Genomic DNA, 25,795 nt, shown 5'->3' with positions numbered 1-25,795 from the left:
TATTATTGCACGGTTAGCAATAAACTGTTTTTAAAAAGACATTCAACCAAAAATAAAAAGGTGGATGGTAAGAGGCAATCATTAAACAAGTAGCTCAACAGAGTAGTTCATAAGCTGTTGGTCAGTTTCAGTAATAAAGGAGTATTGCAAAGTCAGACAATTCAAGTATATACATTTTTCTCTATACTAAAGGACTGTTCTTCCATGTCTTGCACCCCTGAGCAAAGTGGGTGCAAAATGCTACCATTCGAATCTAGTAGCATTTTACACATCCATATCACAGCAGTACATGACTACACAAGATACAAGGCCATGGAGAGTCAAGCCTTAAATGTATATTAGAATGGTGAGCTGGATGCACCTGTAATGGCAAGCCTCAATGCAAGATCTTTTTTAATTCACGTTTTTTTTATTTGAAGTTAGAAATTGCATTACTACATACACGGCTTGTATTCTTCAGTCTTTATTCAAGCAAAACAAAATGGGAGGTTCACCTGAGTAAAGACTTGAGCCAAAGGAGTACTGAACATCTGAGATTCTCATTGAAATGTCCCGGATTTGGCCCTCCCTTTTGAGTGTAGTTGAATGCACAGTATAATACACCAGACAAAGGTATAACACAGTCTAATGGATGGAAGTTAAAGCTAGACATAAACATATTCAGACTGGAAATAAAGTACAAATTTTTAACAGTGAGGGTAACTAACCATTTGAACAATTTACCAAGAATTGTGGTGAAGTGTCTATCACTGGCATTTTTTAAATGCAAGATTGAGTTCTTTTAAAAAAAAATAATAATAAAGATACACTCCAGGAATTATTCTGGGGAAGGTCTATTGCCTGTGTTATACAGAAGGTCAGACTAGATGATCACAATAGTCCCTTCTGGCCTTAGAATCTACAGAACAAATAATAATCCTTACTTTTTCCTTTCTTTTTCTAGTATCCTGAACAAATCTTTGAAGTACTGGGGCACACGGACAATCACGTTTTCTGAAGGACCTATATCTTGAAGGTGAGGGTAGAGTTTAGTGTCAATCACCTTCTTGATATATCCCAGCCAGTCAAACTGAAAGGACAAAGAAAAGCTCAGTTAATACAGTTGACAAACAGGGAAGATCAGACATAATTAATTGGCAGGGTTCAGTTAAATGACACAAAGGTTTTTGCTCATTTAAAATATTTAATTTCATCATGGAAGGTATTATGGCACTTAAAGATGCAGCTGTATTTAAAACAACAATTATACTAGAGAACACCTGTTTGTACTAATGTTCATTTTAAATGCTGCCCTATGCACATTTGAAGCACCTTCAGTTGTAAATGGTGAGTTACACAGTCCAGACATTAGAGCAATTTTCCAGTTAACTTCCACCAACCTGAGGGATCATGGCACTAAGTTCAGATATGTTCATTCTATTGTACATAATCTCACTGGTTCGATTCTCCTGTGGAATCATTATCTAGAGAACATAAATGAAAAGAAATATATTTTAAACATCTTTCTCTTACAAATAATATGATAGGTATTAACAAAGTGAGAACTATCTCAGACTAGCTGCAAAAAAAAAAGTAGTTCATAGCAACAAATTGCCTCCCGATCCTCAAAGGAAAGTCAGCTATCCTAAACCAAAAACTAACTAATGTTATTTTAACTTATTACACTTCAGTAAGTTATCCAGTATTTTTACTTTTAAAGATTGGGCCATATTTTGCTCTAATTACATCACATTAAATTACTAGTCACTCCATTCAAATTTTTAGCAACATAAGTGAGAGCCAGATTTAGCCCATTAATACTTCTTCACTCCATCACCTCAACTAGAAGTCCATTCCATCTCCTCAAAAGCGTCTGGTCAAAAAGAAATACAACCGAGAAAACTAGGCCCATTCATAAATTATGAGGATTATCCTGATTCCAAGGTTTCAGTTTGTCCATAATAAAAAAAGTAGTCCAAGCACAAAAGTTCAGATCCAGTTCAAAATGTCCTCAAAGTTCAAGGGTGTTAGGATTTCAGATGCTGGTTCCAGTCTAATTCTAAGGTAATTTCTATACAATGGACGCTGTTGAAACTAAACAGGACACAGATGGCAAGACTCCAGACCAACCAAACTAATGGCAGTTTTCCAACCCAAACTCCCAAACCAAGTTTCTCTGGCTTTTGCTTAAGCCATACAGAAAAAATGACTTTCCTCAGATATTTTAATTCCCTTCCCTCACTGCCCCTCACATATGTCATCTTTATCTTCCCGCACTCCCCACAGGCTCTACTCCCCAAAATCTTCCCACTTTTTCCTGCTTAAACTTCCATTTTTCTCCATGCCTACAGGTACCACCCCCGCCATCTGACAAATCTTTAAACTCATCCTGCACGCTCTACTTTCTTTCTCCCACAAAATTTTCCTACTTGTGTGTAGTTCGCAATCACCCACATCTACCTGAAATCTTAGCATCTGCCCTCCACACATTCCCTCAAATTCTCTCTAAACACTCCATCTCCTCTCTAATCACAGGATCTAGTCTCAGAAATATTTTCCTTCCATTCTTGCTACTTCTCTCCCCGAACAAGTCTTCCCCAAGTAAGTTCACTTAAAATGAATATAGGGCACACGGTATATATAATATACCATTTCATCTATGTGGCAGCTTCACATGTGCACTAAATTCATGAACTAAAAGTCTGTAGGGCTTTATCGAAGGAATTACTGGAGCCACATGTCATGGCAATGTCTGGGGAAAGTGCACCCATGTGCAGTGTCCCTAAAGAGCTGAACAAACATGTATTGCTTTTCCAATCTAATGAAAGACAGTGAAGAATATGCTCATTACAATGAAGCAAGTTCCGTAAGGCACTGTTTTGAATAAAATAAAGCTGAATGCTTGATTTGATACACTGCTGCCATCTTGGATCACCCCAAATTCTGCAAAAAAAAATCTTTTAGGGCCATATGATACTTTCTACTCTGTGATAAGCAGCAGCAGAAATCAGCACATCAAGACTAATAGTGTTTGTGTGTGACAGGGAGAGAACTGGCTTTATGGCAGGCTACCCACTATCCTTCCCCAACAAGCTTAACCAATTGTCTCCACAGGTTTCAGGTTCCACGTATTATGATAGGGATGGGAAAACTTTTTGGGCCAAGGGCCACATCTGCATTGGGAAATTGTATGCAGGGCTAGGGCAGAGGGTTGGGATGTGGGAGGGAGTGTGGGGTGTGGGAGCAGGTGCAGTGTGCAGGAAGAGGCTCAGGACAAGAGATTGGGGCAGAGAAGGGATGCGAGGTGTATGAGGGGGCTTAGGGAAGAGGGTTGGGGTGTGCAGCAGGGGGATCAGGGCAGGGTATAGGGGTGCACAGGGGTGCAGGGTGCAGCAGGGAGGTCAGAGCAGGGGATTGGGGTGCTGGAGGGGTGCAGAGTATACAAGGGGGCTCAGGGCAGGAAGTTGGGGTGCAGGAGGGGTGCAAGCTACAGGCAGGGGGGCAGGGGGGGGGGGGGGGGTGGGGTGGGGGTTCAGGCTCCGACCACCACCGCACGCCTAATAAAAGCGAGCAGGGTGGCAGGCTCTCTGTGCCCCTGCCTCCCCCCCCCCCCTGGGGAGAGGGGAGGTGGCTCCACGTGTGCTGCCTCCACTCCTCTCCAGGTACCTCTCCTCCTCCCATTGGCCGGTCTGGGCCCGTGGGGGGATGGAGCCTGAGAGGCGAGGAGGAGGCAACTGGAGCAATGCACTCCTCTCTGCGCGCCTCTCCTCCCCCCAGGCCCAGGGCCGCTGCCCAGGGCTCTGAGAGCGGCGCAGGGCCCATGGTGCCACAGGGGGCAATCCCATGGGCCGGATCCAAAGCCCTGAGTGGCTGGATCCGGCCCATGGGCCATAGTTTGCCCACCCCTGTGTTAGAAGGTGGTGGGATGAATGGATGGCTGCTCTCCACAGCTCTGTCAAGAAACCATAAACTCCATGTACATTAATGTTGATGGGGCAGCACTAATTTATAACAGTTCGTCACCACTGAATTAAACCCTTCCTGCTCACCCTGACCAAAGGAGATCACAGGAATGCTAGCAGGATATGCAACCTCTGGGAGAAAAGTCCCTGCAGGAGCCATGCTGGCATGTAGGTCAGCGGAGCAAGAAGCACAGGGCTATCACAAATGTTGCCTTTGTCTCCAAACAGTTCCCAGAGATCTAGGAGTTTTATGGGTAAAAAGCAAGTATAAATTCTATAGGAGTGAGTAGGGATCCATTTTCCTACCATGGCCTCATTTTTCATGCAGATACAAATGGAATATTGATTGACTAAACCCATCATTCTGTAATTGAACAAACAAAAGCCCACACAATTCAGGTGGCCATAATGTTCTAAAAGACAACAAAATAATGTTCTCTTTTAGAACATTTAGAACAGGAAAGCTAGACATAAAACTGTTTGTAATAATACTTAATGGTATTACTTCGACAATTACTTCAACCTTCCTCACAAGCATAAGTTAATGATAATACATTGCCCAGCTGATTGCACTACGGGTGACACATTTAACTAAAACAGCCTACATCAAAACTCAAACTAATAATTATTTTGCAGATTTAAAGGATGGACTATACTCCCGTGGTTGGTTATTTCAGAACAGATTTCTGAGTTAACAGTTAACAAATACAGAAGGTTTGCTTTGGGCTTTTCTTTTTCATACTTTCACTACTGTTTCTACTCTTCCACTTCACCTTTCAAGAAATGTTACGAAGTATGTTAATATAAAATAATTGCACAAAGGAAAACCAGTAATATAATATTGTTTCAATTCGTGCATCTTTTTAGTAGTTAGTTACAATTACACATTAGAAAATTACTAACCTCAGCTATTTTAATTTCCAGTTTCAGAACTGACTTCATATCAGACTCTGCCCGTGAGGCATTAGCACCCAAAAGCACTGCAATATCAACCATGAACTGCAAAAAGGCTTCTCTATACTGAAGAGAAAGAAGAATGAAATGAGCATTGCAGTTACATCTAAGGTGGCTGTAGCAGTAAAAAGAAAAGTATTCTGCATTTAAGTCATTGTTTCAAGTGGAATATAAGCATTTTGTGAGACTGGCTTGATTCCACCGCAGGAGAACCAGGGAAATAACGCCATAATAGGTACTGTGCTGACAGGATCTCTCTGTGGTTCACTGAATATAGCTTTCAAAACATACCAAATGGCATGTGTGTGTTGGATTGAGACATACCTACAGATGTTAGAGCTCAGAGAGTTAGTATACACCAAGCCAAGCTGTAAATCTACAGCACACTAGCATACCATGCACTAGCGGCCGTGTAGACTAAAAGTTCACTATGGTGCTTTGACCTACTACTGTATCAAACAGCGTGCATAGCAGTATCCACATGGCCAGTTCATGGCAAGCTAGTGTCCTGTAGATTTACACCCCAGCTTGCTGTGCACTAAGTCTGTGTGTAGGCAAGCCCTTACAAAGCAATTGAATATGTATATTTGCATAGAAAATATATTCCTAGAATGAACTCTCTGCAACAACTCACTCTCCTCCTCCAGTCTTGCACTGACCTTTTGGATGCCCTAGGTCCTCTGATGTCTTGGAGGGCATCCTATCAGCCAGCATTCAAGACAGGAATAAAATTATACTCCAATTAACTACATATTTCACCTTCTGGTAGATGTAGTTCACTAGAGACACACCACCTGGCCAGAGGGATGCCACTGGAAAACTCACTAGCTCACCTGAGAGCTGGGAGGGGGAAGGAAAAGGGTCAGAACTTGGATGAGGGGTATCACCAATGCCCCATGAAGACTGTGGGGATATATTTGTAGAGTCTGGAGCTACAGGTGCTGGACATTGCATAATTTCCCATCATACTTAGGGGGAAAGGTGTTGCAAGTACTAAATATTGGGATAATCATTGAACACTTTTGGATCTTGCAATCCCTACTCAACTGTGAGTATGGAGAGGTTTGGAAGGGGCCATAGTAAGAAAAGAAACTGAAGACCTTGGAACCTATTGAGGGCCTCCTCATTCTGGGATTAAATACATCTAAATGTATTTGACAATAATGATCTAAAATACCAGAACTTAATACAGTGTTGGTGCTTAGAGACATTAGGTTATTTTACATAGTTTAATTGAACCAAGCCAAAGCTTACTATAAGGTTCAGGTTTGGTTCAGAGGAAATGCAGAGCTGAATTTTTATTTTTATAATTTTTCTAAAATGAAGAATACTCTGGATGAGAACAAGAGACGTGCAATTAACTGTAGTATAAACAAGCATAAATAGCAAACCACAGAGCCCAATCTCAATTTGGAGCTTAGCTAAAAAGAAAAAATTCATAGTGGGAAAATGATTTATCAAAGCTCAAGTTACTAATACTTACAGATTTAGCTTCTGTGGTATTATCAAGGTAATCTTCCCGTGCGGTTAGAGACAGGGTTGCTTGGTCTAGCTGTTAAAATAAACAAGAAAAGTATATAATATTCCTTATATAGTCTGTATTACACACATACACACAATTAACCGCCATCAATAGGAGTGGTATTTCAGGGCTGCCCAGAGGGGGGGCAAATGGGGCAATTTGCCCCAGGCCCTGCAGGGGCCCCCATAAGAATATAGTATTCTTTAGTATTGCAACTTATGGAAGGGGCCCCCAAAATTGCTTTGCCCCAGGCCCCCCTGAATCCTCTGGGCAGCTCTGTGGTATTTTTCTGGTAGTTTGAATAGGTGATATAGAGGCTAGTGGATCTGATCACCAGTTTGGGATAAACAACTGGCCATGCCCAAGAATCCAGCTCTTCAAGACTCTTTAACACAAAAAACTGTAACACATTCTACAGCTAAGATTGTGGGGCTTTCTGGCCTGTAAAAGCTTAAGGCACTGGACCTTAGCCCAACGTAGGAGGGTCCGCAGGACTTTCCTGCTCTGTTGCAGCCATCTACTGCAGCCAGAGTGTGCATTCCAAGCCTTCTCCTGGTCCCAACCAGCCTCATGAGACTGGGGCCCTCAATTATATCCCCTGACTGGGATCCATTACCCCCAATCACTAAATGTTGTCTGACTGGGACAGATGATTCCCAGCACCTGCCAGCTGGGCTCCTCTTCAGAATAGGACAGGCTGCTCCCTGGCTCCCCTGGCCCTTTAAGGGGCACACTGCCCTGTTATGCTGTCCTATAACACTAACATACAATCAATTGGGCAACACTGTGATAAATCCCACAGGAACTCTCACAAGCAGAAAACTTCAAAGTGCACTGCATGGCATTAACCACACTCGGACTGACCTCAACTCCATCATACTCAATGAAGCTTTAGAAGCCTCAAGAAATAAACAAACCACCACCTGCAGTATAAATGAGATTGTCCTACTGTTGAAAAGATGGCGCTGAAACCTTTTTCAGAGAGTCGTTCTGCAGCACGTTTAAGGTTCACACTGATTTATATTTGTTCTGCAGGATGAAATAATAATGCCAGGATACTTGCATATTACTGCAAGTCCTTAATCAGGTAAACTCCCTCTGAAGTCAATTTTTTTTAAATTACTTCTGGAAACTCTCATTTTTTCCAAAGCATTACATTGGCTCATGTTAGACTGGGGTATAGATGCCCATTTTGAAGGCACAATCAGTTTCAAAATACTGAATAATATATTGATGAGGCCACTAGCAGCAGTATCATTGCTGCAAGATTACTACTCTGGAGAATTTTGTTTTTAAAAAATATGATGTGCTGCCCAATGAACAAACATTAGATTTAAGTATATAGTTTTACACAGGCACATTTTTAGAAACAGAAAGAAACAAATAATAGCAATATAACATATTTATATTTATTAAATTTGGTGGGAGGTTTAAATGTGTGCATTTTTTTTTAGAATTTGAAATAAATAAAAACAACCGGAGTGTCAAATACGTAAATGTTGTCATTTCCATATCACCTGCTATTTGAAAGCTTTTGTAACATATCTTATACAGAATAATATAAATTATTCATAGAAACCACTTCTTCAGCTGGAACTTAGGAAGATTCCTCTAGTTGTTTAAAAACACGTGGCAATGATACTCAACAGCTTTATGATTTCTGAGAAACAATATCACTGTACTATTTCTGAACATGTCCAAGTGAAAAGAAGGTACCTACAGGAGCAATAGTAGACCTCGGATTATTTTGTTTGTTTTAAGTAATCATTCAATGATTGAAATGCTTATCTGAACTTAGCCAAACCGTTTTTGGTCTAGAAATCAGGCTTGAGGTCTTGGAAGAACAGAATTTCTTCCAAATGTTTTTATACTTGGCTCCATTAGGGCTGGAAATATATTCTAGTTGAAACCAAGAAATGCAAAGATGTGAGAAAAACCAAAAGCAAAGGAAAGCTAATCAACTTCTTTAGCCCTCAGGAAAAGGTTCAGGTTGGATTTGAGTAGAGTTTTTTATTTCATCTGAACCACATTGCTCATGAACCTGTAATGCTGAAAGAGAAAGCTTAAGAATGTTAAAATATCTCTCTTCCCGTAAACAGATTTAAATACTTCATTACTCATCTACCTCATCTACCCTGCTGGGAATTAATTAAAACATTTAGTTACTAAGCAGAATATTGGCAGAGGCACTCTGCAAATCGAGCTTCTAATCAAATTAGCAATGAGCAGTCATTCAGACTGTGCAGTCGTTCAGTTACTTATGCACTTAAATACTACAAAACAGATTCAGTGGACACACTAGTAGGTATAATCCATCACTGGGAGACTAGCATCTGTCCCAACCAACAATTTATGTGGGTGAGTTGGGTTATCTAAATAGCTTCTTGGAAAATACTTCCTATACAGTTTCTAGTCTTTCACCCATTAGAAAAAGACCTTTGGCCAAAGTATTCCTTCCAGATCTGAACATCATTCAAGTAGTCTGTACGTGGGAATCCGCTAATGAAAACAAGGAAGTGGCTCATTAACTTGATTTACTATTGACTCTATCAGTAGTGGAAAGAATTTCTTTAAGGGAACTTTAGGAATATAAAAATTTATGTCAGTTGGCTATCCCTGACCTGGTTTTGAAAACTGTGACCCAGAATCAATAACAAATCTAGTATCAGAAAAGTTAAGGTCCACAATATCCCTACGCAATCTATGTAATGCCCAGAAGGCAACTTTTATATAAGGATCACCTATTTTATTTCACTGTCGTGACTGGTCACTTTCCACTTTGCCTTTAACTCTCTCTAGCACAGACATACAATCTCATTGCTGGTAACGGTGGGTTGGGTTATATAGTTTAGGGTTGTTTTTTTCTCCTTAAAAAGCAACAAAAATTTGGACAAAGTCTCACATGTTAACCCAGGTGACAACCTACCTACCTAAATTCTACCTGTCCTGGTGACAACCTGACTACCTAAATTTCCCCTGAAATTTCAGTAGGATACAACTAGGTAACATATTTTAATTCATTTACTGTCCTAAATTGTTGTGTAGTGTTGACATGAATTGCTAACCTGCAACCATGTAATACTGCAGAAGTGACTGCATTTCACTGAAAGGTTAAGTGACTCCTGTATTTAAAGCATGAATGAGTTTGGAGATCATATGAAATGAATGATGACATATCAATATAGGACAAGATATTAGTGCCACCAATTAAGTGCCTAATGAAGTGGAATATCCCAAATTTATAATACTTGCAAATGATACACCATCTTTTATCTTCACAGAAAAAAATATTCCTCCTCACACAAATATACAGGACACAAAAACCATCAAGAATCAGATTCTAACCTCATTTGGATACCCACATCGATCTTGGCTATTGATTCATCAGGAATGTATTTTACTCACAATTCTGCCCTATTAAGGAATAAAATACCCTATCTACATATATTTTTCACCCGTGATAGTGTAACATTTGGTAACTAATGGCTTCTAAATTCCCATATATGGGTGATCATGTATATATACAAACCACTGGGTACTAACGGTTACAGCTAAACTTAAATTAACACAGTATTGAACTCACTTTTTAAAATGGATCACATATCTATGACAAGTAGCATATTAGAAATGTTATACTGTACCTTTAAGATGTGTTTATTGGAGGTTTTGTCATCAGGAGCCACATACAAACGGATGAAGACAGAGTTACTGTATTGACCACGAAAAGTTGCAAGGGTCTGGAGCATGCTGAACTTCCTTTCTGACCATTGTCCTTCAGGTCCGATGTTAGATTCCAGCACAGGCCAACGGAACAGCGAATGCTTCAGTATACTTAACAGTGGCTTTGCATCAACTTTTTCAATTTTATCTTAAATGACAAGATGTGCCAACATTAAAGTTCCAGACAATTCAAACCCAGTAGTGGGTATAAAGTCATGTTAATGAAATAGAAAGATTTATAGACTGATCAATTTCTAGGCAAGACTAAACAGAATAGCTCAAACCTAATGCCTTGGGTGGTCTTTTGCTGAAAAGATGCCTCTGAAAATAAGAGTATATGACTCCTTTATCACAGTTTATCCAAATCAAGCACTGATAGCCTGGGCAAGGAGAAACTTGCATTGCAGTCAGCTGCACTGTGCCTGTCCTTGGAATGTAAACCTCTCTATACTCTAATTCTATGGGATGTTCATCATAGCCAATGGAAGAAATGTTTCAGATAAATAATACATAGTGATAATCTAGGTCAGATTTCAAATATAAAGTAAGAATCAGCTTAAGTACTATAGTGATGGACTCTATGGAACACCCTAAGAGTGACAGAAATGTCATTTGTTATTTAAGAAAACGGGATGAAAAACTACACTTGCCTTTTAAATAATGGCTGGGGGCTAACAGGGAATGAAATAACATGCAGTGACAAAATCCTGATGGTGATTGCTCAACAACTGGCATAGGAGTTTGATTGGGTCAGAGGAATACTTGCTATTTGCAAACAAAATTGAGAGGGAATGGGAGTGGCCAGACCAAGAATACAATGGAGTGTGCAACAGAAAAAATATGTAGGCAGTCAGTTTCACAGCATGTTGGAGCATCAGAAAAGAAATAATCCATAAGACTGGGGGGGAAAACAACTTCTAAAAAAAAATTCTGGGAGAACAACAGAAGAACATGTTGAGGAACCAAGTCTAGCAGGTTTGATCCCCCACCCCCGCAAGGAACTGACTCATGAGATTCCAGAAACTTTAAAGATAAATTGCTAACTGCATTTGACCCGGAAGAGACACAAGTAAAACAGATTTCACAGTACCAGCCCCTTGTGAAGACATTAGGGCAGCATGAGATTTTTGGGAGGTGGAGGTTCTAGAGACATACGCAATCAAATGTGACTGGTGAAGAAACTGTGAGAGTTGAAAGTGGAGATACAGTTACAAGAGACCACAACCTAGGCTAGGGCCAGGTGAAGACACTACAGCTGCACTGATGAGAGGAAAGAGCAAGGAATACTGCAGGCCATACCGGAGATACTTTGAGAGGGTTCTGCTGTCAGGGCCCAATTGAAGAGTTGGCTTGTGGGCCCTACCATTTGGGTGCCTCTGGTGTAGAGGAAATAGGAATGCAAAGAAGAATTTCAATTTTCATTAGAAAAAATGAACATTGTTTCTAACTTGTTTCTGAAAACTACTTGATGGAAGTCATTCGCTAAGGTCAAAGAGAACAAGCAGGGGTGGGCCAGCAAAAGGCTGAGGGACCTAAAGATCCTGATCTCCTTCACTCTGTCTTTTAATGTCAAATGACTCCACTGAGTTTGGGGTCTGTCCCAAAAGTATCACCTCACTTACCCTCTCCAAAATCCTCAGGCCAGAACTGTACATACTAGTATGATAATAAAGGAGAGACTTTGGTTAGTGTTGAAGAGCAGGGGTGACAAATATTTATTGCAGAGCCTGAAGCCTGAGGGCACAAGCCAAGATGGTAAAGTTTGCCAGCTGAACAATTCCATCAGAGGATTCTATGAAACGATTTACTCATTTAACCTGTCAGTCAATGCTCCCACATCGTTTTGAGATGCCCTTAAAGCATAATCACTTTTCAAAGGAGAACTATGTGAATAGGGTATCTTGTGCCTTTGTATATTCAGAGGCACACTGCCTGACTTTATTGACAAAATAAGACTCTGAACTTGTAATTGGATCCATGTGAGTGGATCCTTCATTTGCTTGGAGCCTCACTAAGTTCAGTGAGTACAAATGATGGCCTGCATGGGTACAACGGCAGGGTCTGGGTCTAAGGTTTTACTGCTTTCCTCTGTTAGCACGTCACAGCCTACCCATGCCCCAAAATAAAATCAAGTTACTTACTCTCATTCATACATGATGAGTAAAGGATCTTGGCTTTCTGTACAGCTTCACTGTCCCGTCTCTTGCTGATAGATTTCTGTAGCAGTGCTGTGAAGCATACACAGTAAAATAAGTTTCTCCCGGGCCTTGGAAAATGCAGGGTTTGGTTTGTTTTTTAAATCATGCCACTGGTTGGAAAATGTATCATCATGGGATGACTTCATGGTCTAAATGCCACTCATCTCCTCAAAACAACAGTTTTAAATCCTAGCTGGGTTGACTCAAACCTTACCCCTTCCAGGGTACTTAAACTGAGTTACTCTAAAGAGTTGGGAGGGGAGAGAGCCAATAAGGAGGAGACTTTCAAATAACTTTAAAACCCAACCTCTGAATTACATTTTTTTTTAAACTGCATTATGAAGGAAGTGAAAATCATTGCAGAATATAGCTCATCCTTTTTCTTTTAAGGCAGGATGGGGGAGGATAGATCTTGCAAGCAGTTGAACAAGTCTTTTCATTCCAGGGCCTATGCTATTCTATACCACTATTTACCAGGCCAGCTTTTCATTTTTTGGCCACTGCCTTTTCCAATAATTTACCATACCACTGTCCCCACTGTTGTCTCTTATAGGATGAGCACAAGAGTGAAGCTTGGCGATGACAGTCAATTCCATGCTGGAGGAATGGGGCAGCTTTCTCTCTACCAGGTACAGTACTAGAAACTATGAGGATGAGTGCCCATAATGGCCACTGTCTTCAGTAGTATCTTAAGGAACTCAGCATTTCTCAGGAGGCACTCAGCACTTTGAAGGACCTGGCATAAAGAACATTGCAAATATGACTCACATCCATCCATCTGAGGAGCAGAAATCTACACACAGAAAAAAAATGGCAGAAGACAACAAAAATTCTCCTGCCAGCTACACTAATGCATAATGTAGCAGAGTACTGCAGGTGACGTTCTGTATTAACACCTCGGCAACAGTGTGGCTGTCATCAGTTTTAAGTGGTTAAAATTGTCTTATTATAACTGAATAAATACCAAAAATCACAGAACAACAAAATTGTTTGGTTGTTTTTTACCAAAGTTTTTAGCATGATAATGCTGTTTTAGTTTCAGATAAGAATCTCCCCAAATCTACTGCAGGGCACAATTCCCGATAGATTTGATATCAAATCTCAATCTTATCAATATTTCTGAGTTTCATAAATACAACATTATAACTGTCACCAACATATCTCTACCAGAAGGCTCATGAGCAAAGTTCTCAATGGAAGTAGCTCAATCCCTTTATTTTTTTTTAAACAGGATTATCAGATCTGTCCAAGATTTAAATATGGAATTTTAAAGGAAACTGTGATTCAGACCTTAATAAATCTAAAAATGAAAAATAGCCTCCTACTAAAGCCAATGCAATCATTTCTGTTTCTTGCCAGAGTTTTGCAACAGTCACGAAAATTGGAAGCTAACAACATTGTATAGCTAAAGCCCAGAAGAGGGGAAGACAATAAGCTAAAATAAAATAAAACCAACTCTAGAACTGCACTAACATAAAATCCTATTAAAATCAGACCTGATGCTTTCCACTGAATACCTTTTTTTTTTTACTTGCTACAGGAAGCAGCTGTAACACTCATTACATTACTGCAAACAATGACTGAAACAAAGACACTTCCAATTTGCTTAGAAAAAATAAAAAAAAAATTCAAAGAATATTCTGGATTCTTACTGTGAAACACGGGAAGCCCAGTTTTCAAAAATGGGAATCTTAACAAGATGGTCAAATCCTGCATTTGGACCCTCAAAAAATTGGCTCTTTGGGATATAAATGCTCTTTACAGCAGACATGTGACTGACTCTCGAAGTTCAGATTCAGATCCAAACTGCCCCTTAACTTGAGAGGATTCCAAACTGGTGTTCTGGTTCAGGCCTCTCTCTCTGCTTTTTATATCCTGAGGTGCTAATGTGACTATCCAAATGCACAATTTGGACATCCTTCTCCTATTTAAAGTGCCGTGTATGAAAACTTTCAAGTACTAGAATTCTCTTTGCTACCACGTACTTGAGGAAGAGTGAGGAAAGGAGGAGGAGGAATGGGTCTCTTTATATCTATATCTACCTACACACACATTATAGGAGGAGTTGGTAGCAACCTCTATATTCAGCCTAACACTTTTCCATATGAAGGATTCTGGCAACCATTCCTGTGAGAAACTCTCACACCATTGTTTGCAGCAGGCCTTTGATATTGGGCAGGTGGAATGTGCTCAGGCTAGACAAGCGCTTTTTCATTGTCTGTCATTTTTTGCTGAGGTATAAACTGTTAAAAATTCCTGTTTCTCTTCTCTTGCTTGCATTCCTCAGGAAAAATGTTGGCAGGCTTCTAGAATAATAACTGCACACAAAAATTTTAAGGCCAGGCTCATGTCACCACCAAAGCAGCAGCAACAGGAATACCTGGGAGTTGCCAGAGCAGCTGTAGGGGGCTAGGAAAGGGTCCCCCCATCCCCAGACCTGGAATATGGGCCCAGGGGCCTCTGCCCTCTTCTGAGAGTACCAACATGGGGAAAGGTTTCTTCACCTCACACTGCAACATCACCACTCAGACTGAACACCTATTCCCTAGCAGCCATCCCCCTGTCCCTCTGAGGAGATGGAGCTGCAGATCCTCTAACTCTCAAAGGTAGGGAGGGAATAGGAAACAAAACAGAAAAACTGCACACAAGATCAACCACTATCCGAACCCACCACATAATCCACCCCACCATCTGTGGGCACCAAGTGGGGCAGGAGCTACACCAATTCCTCGTGGGGGCTAGAGAAAGAGGGAAGAGAGCCAGGCCAGGCTGGGATCCCCCTTCACAAACCAGCACCTGCACCCAGTGGTCAACCCACGTTCAGGGATAACAACCTTCTGCTGCTTACAGCCCATGTAGTTAGTTCTGAAGATCCAGCAGTAGCAATTTGTACTGCAGTGCTAACAGTTCAGAGTCTAAACTATGATGATGATGATGATGTTGGGGGAGGGATGGTCACAGTCACACATGATAGAACCTTTTTCCTTTTAAAACACTCTAGAAAATTACATTTAAAGCTATATTAAAAGAAAGTTATTTAGTTTTCAGATTCAAGCTCTCAAAAGTTAGGAAGTGTTAGATTTGCATTTGCTTGCACAATTTTAATTCCAGCATCCTTGTGCGTATGTGTTATGATACAGTATTAAATTACATAGTCATCTATTACTTTTTCCACAAGATGCTTGCTTCATTCAGTGCACAGGATATACAAGGGGGCAGAATTAAGGCTGTACAGGCAACCGTAAACCTGGTATTTGCTACCTTTCAAGTGCTTGACTTTGCAACCAAATAATGTTCTTTTAATACAGATTATTACTCGTGTGTGTGTTTTATCTTCTTATTTCGGTTTATGAAAACATAGCTTCTTTTTATCCCTAAAGAGAGTGTTAGCCCTCCAAGGACCCCTTTCAAAAAATAAATAACAACTAATTTCAAAACTTTTAGACTCTGCACAGTCCAGCTTATCAAAGAATGTTTCATCTGAAGCTGCTGAGATGCACAATACCATTTTGTATTGTCTCCTGTTCTCTGTAACATGAGTATGCTTCCTCTTCTCATGGTTACTTGTCAATATAACCTAACCCACTGGTGCCTGGTCCATGTGTCACTATCTGAGTTCATGTGTAATCCAGCCTGCTGCTAGCCACTACTGGTAATATGATTCCCAAGGCTGTTGAAAGTGACTGAGACATGGAGGAAGTGAGGGGGTAAAACTGACAAGAGAAGTAGTGACCTAAGAGGAGGGTTAGAGAGGTTAAAATTAACAAAACGGAGAAATGACCCTGATATTACTATGGGATGGAGGGTTCTGAAATACAGGGGAAGGGTATGAAACTAGTAAAGGAAGCAGGAATAGTGAGAGACTGATATGTGCAATAAACAAAGGCAAGGAGGCTAGCACCACAAAAAGAGAAGGGAATGTAGTGCTTCAAGCTATGAAACCGATGCTTTAGTTTCATACATGCTGCACATTTACATTTCTAAGAATTCTCCCAGTGCAGATGTAACCCACACACCGCCTGGGCTTGGTGTTGTGTCCCATCTAGTGGCACTGAGACGAGAGAGAGAGAGAGAGAGAGATTTTAATGAGTCTGCTCTAAAGCCTTAGGTAAAAATAGCTTTTAGCTCATGTGGTAGAAGCTCATGCGCTCAGCTCCAGAGGCTTCAGGTTCGATCCCACCCGCTGACGACCAGGGTCTGTTGGTGTTACACATAGAGTTCTACAATCATTTTGTTCTACGAATAGCTGCAGCCTACTACAGAGGAGACACCTGCTGTGCTAGAGACTTTACATTTCCTCTTTCTTCATTGTTTCCCATAATCTAAAATAAAAATCATTCAGAGTACATTGCTGCTCTTTGAGTCTTATTAGTCGTAAAGCTTTTTATTAATAATTATTATTACTATTATTGAATAAGGAAAACAGAGTGGGGTGGGAGAGACAAGTAGACCAAATTTTCAAGAGACCAGGGCCCAATTTTCAAGTGCTCAGCACTAACAACTGGGGCCAGATTTTCAAAAATGTTCAACTCCCATTTAGGCACCTAGCTAAGGTCTAGATTATAAGAGATGCTCAGCAACCTGCAGCTACCATTCCAACATCTATGGACAGATTCTCAAGACTTTAGCACCCAACAGGCTGAGTTCTTTTGAAAACCTGGCCTGGGCTGCGGGAAGCAGTGCAGGCCAAGAGATGTGCTGGCCGCCGCTTCCTGCAGCCCCCATTGGCCTGGAGCAGTGAACCGCAAGCTGTGGGAGCTGCGATCGGCCAAAGCTGCAGATGCTGCAGGTAAACAAACCACCCCAGCCCACCAGAGGATTTCCCTGTGTACCAAAGGTTACCGATCTCTGGGATAGATGTTCCTAAATGACAGCACGGAAAGGTGCCCAATAACTAAGGGCCTACGCCTGAAAGGTATTAAGGACCCACAACTCCCACTGACACCTCTAGTTGTTTCAAGAAGTCAGCACCTCTGAGTCCCTTTTGATGTAAACTCTTCGGGACAGAGACTGTGTTTTGTGTGTCTGTAAGGCAGAATATAAAAATGAGTAAGAATAGTTCACGGTGCTTCAGATTCCAGAATCCGTTAGTACACTTTGTCTTAGACATCATGGTCATGGGCATAGAATAGGACACTAGATAGGTATTGAGGTAGATTAGAAAGAAGGAAATCTAACTTGATTGATAACCTCTCTGAAACTAGTACTTTATCTCACAGTGTCCATTATAACTAGATTATGCCTTCTCTTTAGTCACTGCTTTAATTTCCTTCAAAGTTCCAAACTAATTTCAAAATTCTTCTCCAAGGGACTTTACTATCAGTCTCATCATCTGGTTTCTACACTTCAGTATGTGCCATGTGGCTTGGGCACAGGATTTATTTTATATGTAAAGATGGATATAAATAGGGCAAGTGACAAAATCTATTGTTAACTGTGCTCCAAAGCTCTGGAATGCTGTAACTTCCCTCATTTAGTGTCATCTGTGTGCTCCGAAGTATGTTCAAGGTGTTCATGGGCTCTTAAACCTTCTTAGTTTTCCAAATTGTTTAACTGGTTTGGGGTCATTTCCTTTTGTCAAGAGAGTTAAAGGCTGAAAGACTCTGGTTGCAAATTTCTTTATTTTTGGCTGCCTCAATGCTAAGAATCAGATCAAATCACTTTATATAGCTCTTACTAGATCTTGCCCAAAGCACTGAGGAGATAACTCTAATATAAAATAATATACAATTAGGAACAGTGCTCAACACTATGAATTCTAGATGCTCAGACTTCAGTGTGATGGGCACGGTACAAAATCTTATTAGATAGGCAGACAGAATCAGTAGCCGCAGCATCTTTCCCTTGGGAAAAGGTATTCTTACTAAATCCATTCAGTGAGTGCTGTTTTAGGACACGATAGACTAAAAAGGCAAACTTTCTGAGGTCTACTACCCCTACAGTAAATAGCAATCATCTACTGTTAAAAGTAAGTATAATTCACTTTACAACCTAAGCTTTTTTTTTTTCTTTTTCTTCCCTTTTTTTTTTTTTTTTTAACTATTCTAAAGCTGCCTGAGAATAGCCTTGTGGTTACATTGGTACCTTTAATCTTACTTGCTATTTCTAGCTCTTGTTGATTTTCCAGCCTACAGTCTGACACAGCTTCTCTTTGGTTTTCAGACTCCTTGTTTTATCTACTGCAATGAGAAATCTCTCTTCCTCCCCCGGCTCCCCAATTTGGACTGCATGAAAAAGAATCTGTTGTACAGCAAGGTCTGGGAAAAGATGGATCAGTTTGCATTTCATTTTTACTCAGAATAAAAATATAGATTCAAATTACCAAAGTCATGGTCCATCTATAGACTGTATACTTTCTATGCTATTTTTGATTATTTAGCACATATAATAGATCTCTCAGAAACAAATATCAACCAAGCATGTGATTAACTAGGTATAGTTGATGCACTAGAAAAACCAATATGAGAAGAACATATTTTTCACACATCTGAAAACCTTCCTGGTTACAACTGGGGAGAGATTATTATCCCAAGAAAGACAATTACATTTTTGTTTTGTATTCATTCCCCCCACCACTGCCTTTACCAACATTTGCAGTAAGTAGAAATAGCAAATTTATATATTTGGAAAGAGAGATTTGATAATGAGTTGAAATATATTACAATACTTTTCACCTTTCACCAAGGAATGGAGAAGGAACCACATGTGTGAGCATGCCAGTTGGAAGGCATTCAGATACCATAATGATGGGTGCAGTAGAAAAACCTAATAGATCCATGCTGTATCCTGGAAAGTGGTGACTCCAAAAAGAACTCTAGCATAATAATGGACAAGCAACTCAGCATGACTCCCAATGCGATGCAGTGGCAAAAGAGAGCCAATGTGATTACTGGACGTATAAAAAGGGGAGTAGTGAGGGGGAATAGGGAGGCAAGTTTAATGCTTATACAGCATTGATTAAGCTGATACTCAGGCGATCTGTGCCTGACAATAGTGGGGGGGGGGGGCAGAGGAGGGGCAGATGGCTTCAGCAGTGTTACTCAGCATGTTCAGTACAAGCCAAGCAGCAAATCTGGGGGGGCACATGACTCCACATCCCCACACACACACGTTGCCTCTACTGATACTTGAATTCTGCATCCAGTTCTGGTGTCCACACTTTGAAAAGGAAATTGCAAAGTGGGAGAGGGTGCAGAAAAGAGCCACAAACATGAGTTAAGGGTTGGAGAAAAAGGCCTTAGAATGAGAGACTTAAAGAGCTTGATAAGTTTTGGTTACCAAAAAGAAGACTGAGAGGTGACTTGATTACAGTGTGTCAGTGTACCTGCACTGGGAGAAAATGCTGGTTATGAAAGGGCTTTTTATTGTAGCAGAGAAAGGCATAACAAGAACCAATGGCTAGAAGCCAGACAAATTCAGATTAGAAATGAGGCAAAATATTTTCACAGTGAGGGTGATTAACCACTGGAACAAACTACCAAGGGAAGTGATAGATTCTCTAACTCTTGATGTCTTCAGATCAACACTGCATGCCTTTGTGGAAGATGCGCTTTAACTAAACACAAGTTATTGGGCTCAATGCAGGAGGTCAGACTAGATGAGCTAATGGTCCTTTCTGGCCTTAAACTCTATAAATCTATGAGAAGGCTCTCAAAGCACTTTATAGACATTAAGCATGAAGGTGGTACAACTTTATCAACATTTATAGATGAGGAAAATGAGCCAGAGAAGACCAATTCCTGCTTATCTTACTCATGTGAGTAGTCATATTGATTTCAATGGTCCCCCTTTGTGAGAGTAAAGGCAAGCAGAGTTTGACCCAGAGAGAGTAAGGGCTTGATCCTTGGAGGCATTGAATGCCTTTTACTCCCACTGAAGTCAGCAGAAGTGGAAATTGCCCAGCATGTCACGTGAGATGCTCAATATCTTTCAGAATCAGACCTTAAATGGCTTGCACTAAGTTCCAAAGCAAGTCAGTGCCAGAGCTGGAAATGTCTACTCTCATACTATATGTTTATTCCATACAAAAAATATGTATGTTAAAAGAACACTAAAGATGCACCCTGAACCCCTACAAGTTTACATGTGCAAGGTTAGCTCTGCCACAATGTGCATATGACTATGGGCTTTAATAGTATGATCACATGCCATGATTTTTTCATACGCTCTACATTGGACATATAGAGAGCCAAATTTGTTAACATTTGTGGAAGATTCTTCCAGTAGTGGGCTGGCCAGGGTAACAGACACCATGATAAAAAACAATAAATGAAAGCCAGAGCTTTTGTTACGGAAGTCATGTCTTGACAAACACACAGCCTTAATTATAGTGGTGCAGATTTACACTAGCACATTCCAAGAAGTATTATTTCAGAATGGTTTGGGGTCAGCTGACATTCATTTAGAATATCTGATTTCTACTTCCATTTTTCAGGAAGTTCCCACAGAGCTTGGATATAAGAGAGAGAGGGCTGACATCTGGGAGTTTTATGAAAGAAGAAACACTAAGTATATAATGTTCTATCTCAAAATAAAAATACCAGCCACAAACATCTAAAATTAGGCACAACATTGTTCCTCTAACTTGACCAGTGGTCTCTTCTCCTGAATTCTATGTGCAGAAATTGCGTTCAGTAGGCTGCATACCACAGCTCCCCTAATATAGAAATCTGGGTAAATCTAGGAGGTTCTGAATAAGATTTAACCAATACGTTTTGATCTTTTGCATATTAATAGGGAACAGGAGTAACCAGTCCTGTCATGCCTCAGAATGAGCTGTTCAGAGAAGACATTGCTTGTGGTATGTTATCATTTAAAAAATATTTTATGATGTTGATATTGTGAAACATTTAATTCAAACTACATCTCACTATGACATTCAAGTCTGGATAACTGAAATTACCCATTATCACCCTTCTAGTATATATTTTTTCTTCCTTAAACTCTTTTGAAATAAATATTCTGGATCACGTTAACCACTGGTCTACACGGAATCATTTCCACTGAAATCAATGAGGTTGCAACCTTCTTACATCACTGGTGGATTTGGCCATCTGACTTAACTTCACTGTGTTGATCGGGACATTGGTTGTATACCTACCAGCAAAGATATGGCCCCGATTCTGCAAACAGAACCACATGGACCTTTGTGCACACACACCCCAATAGTTCTCTTTGCATGTTTAGGTCTTATATTTGTATTCTTGTAGCCTGGGATTCAGTAAAGATTCTACCTCAGTCATGGTCCTCTTCCTGACCAGAAGTTAGTTCAGTAGAGTCTATGGAATCCTATGTACCAATAAAACCCAACCTAGCTTCCACAGTATAGTTATTATAGTATTTGATTACGTTGTTTCATTCCATCATGTTTTAGAAAAGCCAATCATGTTGAGACCTTCTCCCAATGTCAAACATTCTACCCTACCCATTTTTCCTGTTAAAAATTGGTATTTAGTAAAATATTACTTTCCTGGAATCTCATTGAGATGAGAACTACACTTAGTCTTTTCCCCCAGCACAAGCCACCTTTATTCACCTGCTTGACTCTAGTTCGGATATCTAATTTGCTCAGTCTATAACTCCCACTCGTACCACACTCCTTTTTAAAGGTAATCTGCAAAAGGTTGTCCTTTTAAATACAAGCTTGCTTCTAAAATTCCAAAAGAACAAGTAAATTCAAAATCCCTCATAACTCAGAACTGGTTCATGCAATTTAGTTGAACCTAATCAGCTCTATATTGAGCTCTATATTCAGATTAAGCATAAGAAATTTTCTTCTTAAAAAAAGGAATGTTTTGAGAAGGTGACAAGTATCAGAGGGGTAGCCGTGTTAGTTTGAGAAGGTGAAAATGCCAGTATAGAATGGAGTGCGTCTTTCATTCTATGTTTGTGGTGGTTATAATATTGCTAATATTGGCAGCTGTGGTAGATAAACAATTGGAGTGGTGGCCCTTACAAGTTGTTTAAAACAAATTTTGCAAGAGCTATTTTCAATTTTCTTTGTTAACGCATGAAGCTGATATTTTGATCTTTGTTAAAAGTTCAGGAAATGACCAAATAAGCAGAAAAAATGTGCAGAAATGTGATTTCATATGCAAAAATTATCTTTGTCAAAACAAAGTCACAATGTAGAGGTCTTTAATTTAAAAAAATAATCAAAACAAATTATGGCCTACTGTATTACCCAGATAGGTTATTTTCTAAAACTGGATGATTATTTTATGAATTCAAAATGAAAAGTATAAAATTTGAATTTTAAAATTTTCACTTTTTTTCTGAATAATTCACATAACTCTACAAGAATATCTTAACCTATAATTCTTCAGGATCCAAGGAGCCAATGTTTGTCTCAAATTTGGTTAAAATACAAATAGACTGATAATTACATCTGTAAACAAAAGCTACACACGTTGTTTCCTCTTCAGCAATTTAACTTTCATCAAACCCTTAACACAGACTCATGCTATTATTGTCCCATTCTGTTGTCAATCTTCCACTATCTTTGTTTCTTTCTATAGTTTCTCTAGCACGCGCCCTCAGCTCCTCCATTACAATCAAACCCATCAAGCCAACAGAATCATCTCCCTTCAGAGCTCTTAAACTATCATGTCAGGCAATCTCTAATGTTAGCATTGTATTGTATCTCAATGACCCTTATTGTCAGGACCAGGACATGGGCAGCCTGACCTAGTGGTTGGAGCAGGGTGGTCATGCCTAATTGTCAGAGCCAGAGTGCAAGCCAGGGTCAGAGTACAGGAGCCAAGAACTGGGGTTGGGTCTGGTGCAGCAGTCAAAGTTTCTCGGTTGCTTGGACAACTTTTCTGGCTTAAATTGTATGAACTAGCCAATCAGTGGGGCCTGTCATCACCCCTCATCAGCAGTACCTCTGGGAAGGGTTAGAGTTCTGCTAGAACTCTCGCTTCCAGTAGTTCTGGATCAGCTGCCCAGCAACGCTCAGGGTGTGAGGGCTGCTTGTAACCCATGGGCCCAGGTTCGAGACCTATGGACTTACATCATCCCCTTCCCCTAGGGCACATCAGGGTGGCTTTGGGCCTGGTTTCCCAGGATCAGAGTCAAGGAAGGCTCTCAGTAGGTCGGGAGCATGGACATTTTCCATGCGCTCCCAGGAACATTCTTCTTGTCTGCAGCCCTCCCAGTTACCCAAATATCAAAGTTTTCCCTCCTTTCTTTTGGAGTTGAGGATTTTGTGGACAATATATTCAGCATGATTTTGGACATGAACCAGAGGGGGGAAGGGTGGGAATGTATTTTGCACATAAGGCTTCAGCAATGATGTGTAGAACTCTGGGTATATCCAAAGGGATTGAGGCCGGGGGAGCTTAAAAGTGACTGTGTTGACTTAGTTGAGAATTTGGTAAGGACCAAGAAACTGGGAGTCTAACTTGAGCGATAGCCTATCCAAGCATAGGTATTTGGTGGACAACCACACTTTGTGGCTCCCAGATAAGAAAGGAGCTTGCTGTTGACACTAATCCACATAGTGCTTGTATCTCCTCTTAGCATCTTTCAGGTGAGCTTTCACATCCTCTTGGGTCTGACATACCAGTTGTACCCGGTTTGCAGATGCAGGGCTGGAGGAAATTGTGAGTAGTTCCAGGTGGAAATGAGGGGAGTACCTATAATGTGAATAGAAGGTGCTCTGCCCTGTGGAAGTTCTACATTGTTGTACACAAGCTCCACCATGGGTAATAGATAGGATCAATCATTCTGATGATGATTGATATAGCACCAGAAGTAATGTTCCAGAATTTGATTAATTTTCTCCATTTGGTCATTTGTCTGGGGGTGGTAGGCAGATGAAGGGCTGGCGCAAAACGACTAATACTCAGACGGCCTCTCTCCAGAAGTGGCATACTTATTGAAGCACTCTGGAAGACCACTAAGACAAGTGACATGGTTCACTCAGAGCTGAGCAGTTTCCCCAGAGAAGGGCAGCCCAGTGCAGAGAATAAAGTGGGCCATCTGGAGAAGTGGTATACTGCATCCAAGATTGTCCTAAATCTGTTGGATTTGGGTAATTCCTATATGAAGTCTAGGGTGATGATTGCTCAGGGTCTGGATGATACCTGAAGGGGTTGCAGGAGTCTGAAAGGTTTATCAGATGGTGCCTTGGCAAGGGTGCAGGTGTTACAGGAGGAAATATAGGTCTGTATTGTGGCTCACGTGTGGGGCCACCAAAAGAACTGTGAGGCAAGCTGTTGGGTTTTGGTACAGCAAAATGACCTGCTGGGGGGAATCACGGAAGGCATGCAGAGCTACAACTCTTGGGGGGCTCAGGAGAACATTCTGTCACATAGAGGATCCCTTAGCAGACATCCAGGGCCTTCTTGTTTAACACTTTCTGGTCGCTGACGGGGGAGGGGATGCCTGGGTTGAGCCCAGCTAGATCCAGGCAGACAGGTCTCAACAAGGGGACATGCCAAAAAAGTTCTGGGGCTTAAGAATGCTTGAAGCATCAGGGCTCGGGCCTTTCAGGTCTTCAAGATGCTTTCCTTTTCAGAACAGCACATTGACCTTTCTATTTTTAGGCCCTGACAGAAGATAACAAAATAGAAGTGTGAGAAGAACAGGGCACAGAGAAGTTGTTGATTAAGGGCCTTGGCCCTGTGCAGATATTCCAATTTCTTATAGTTGGTATTCACCTGGACTGGAGACCAGATCCCTCAAGATAGTGGTCCCATTCCTCAAAGGCAACCTTAATTGCCAGGAAATCCTTGTCCAGGGTTTCAGAGTTTTGTTCTGCAGTGGTGAGTTTTCTGGAGTAGAAAGCACATAGATGCAACCCTGTTGCGGGGCTGCACCTCTGGGAAAGCACTACCCCAATCACTATGTTGGAGGTGTCTGTTTCCATGGTGAAGGCTTCTGTGGGATTTGGGTGGATCAATAAAGGGGCAGAATTGCACGCGAGTTTTAGCATTGAAAGGACAGTTGAGCCTCAGAGACTCAGTGGAACTGAATGCTTTTGTGAAGCAGGGAGGTGAGGAGGGTGACTCATTCTGGGAACTTCAGGATTAACCTAGGATAGAAGTTAGCAAATCCCTGGAAATGCTGCAGGTCTCCAACATTCCACAGTGTCACCCAAACGAGGACTGCCTTCACTGTGCAGGGGTGCATCTTGACACCTCTGTGAATTGGAGCAACCCTAGAAACTCTATGGAGGACTGGTGAACTACAGACTTTTCCAGCTTAGTGAAGACGCTGTGCTGGCATAGCCTTTTGATGGTGGTACAGATATGGGTTGCTTGCTCCAGCTCCCGAACTTCTGAAGATTGTCGTATGTGGCTTGGAGAATCAGTAAGTTAGGCCATCCCTGGTGTATACCCAGACAGCCTCCACATGGTCTAACCACTTGCATGAGTGATGGTGGATAGCAATTCCTGATTATGAGTTGGTTCAAAGCACGGTAACACAACAACACAACACAACACACACACACACAC

The 25,795-nt window shown here is 40.9% G+C and overlaps 1 protein-coding gene across 3 annotated transcripts in view; it reads right to left on the bottom strand.

Annotated features, from left to right (window-relative positions):
• Positions 1 to 25,795, bottom strand: part of PHEX (phosphate regulating endopeptidase homolog X-linked) — a 133,641-nt gene that overhangs the window by 87,418 nt on the left and 20,428 nt on the right. For 2 of the 3 annotated variants that reach the window (XM_039520930.1, XM_039520931.1), the window contains exons 4-9: positions 12,279 to 12,365; positions 10,059 to 10,285; positions 6,379 to 6,447; positions 4,845 to 4,961; positions 1,380 to 1,463; positions 924 to 1,069 (exon numbers count right to left, since the gene is read on the bottom strand). In XM_039520930.1, coding sequence (XP_039376864.1) covers positions 924 to 1,069; positions 1,380 to 1,463; positions 4,845 to 4,961; positions 6,379 to 6,447; positions 10,059 to 10,285; positions 12,279 to 12,365 — 730 coding nt within the window. Of the gene's footprint in view, positions 1 to 923; positions 1,070 to 1,379; positions 1,464 to 4,844; positions 4,962 to 6,378; positions 6,448 to 10,058; positions 10,286 to 11,436; positions 11,446 to 12,278; positions 12,366 to 25,795 lie in introns of those variants that run through there. The other variant, XM_039520932.1, reaches the window with a different exon arrangement.

The sequence above is a fragment of the Mauremys reevesii genome, linkage group 1 (assembly GCF_016161935.1).
Source record: "Mauremys reevesii isolate NIE-2019 linkage group 1, ASM1616193v1, whole genome shotgun sequence".
In the NCBI taxonomy this organism is placed as follows: domain Eukaryota; kingdom Metazoa; phylum Chordata; order Testudines; family Geoemydidae; genus Mauremys; species Mauremys reevesii.
The sequence above is the reverse complement of the archived record's forward strand: the minus strand, read 5'-3'. Positions and strand labels throughout refer to the sequence as shown.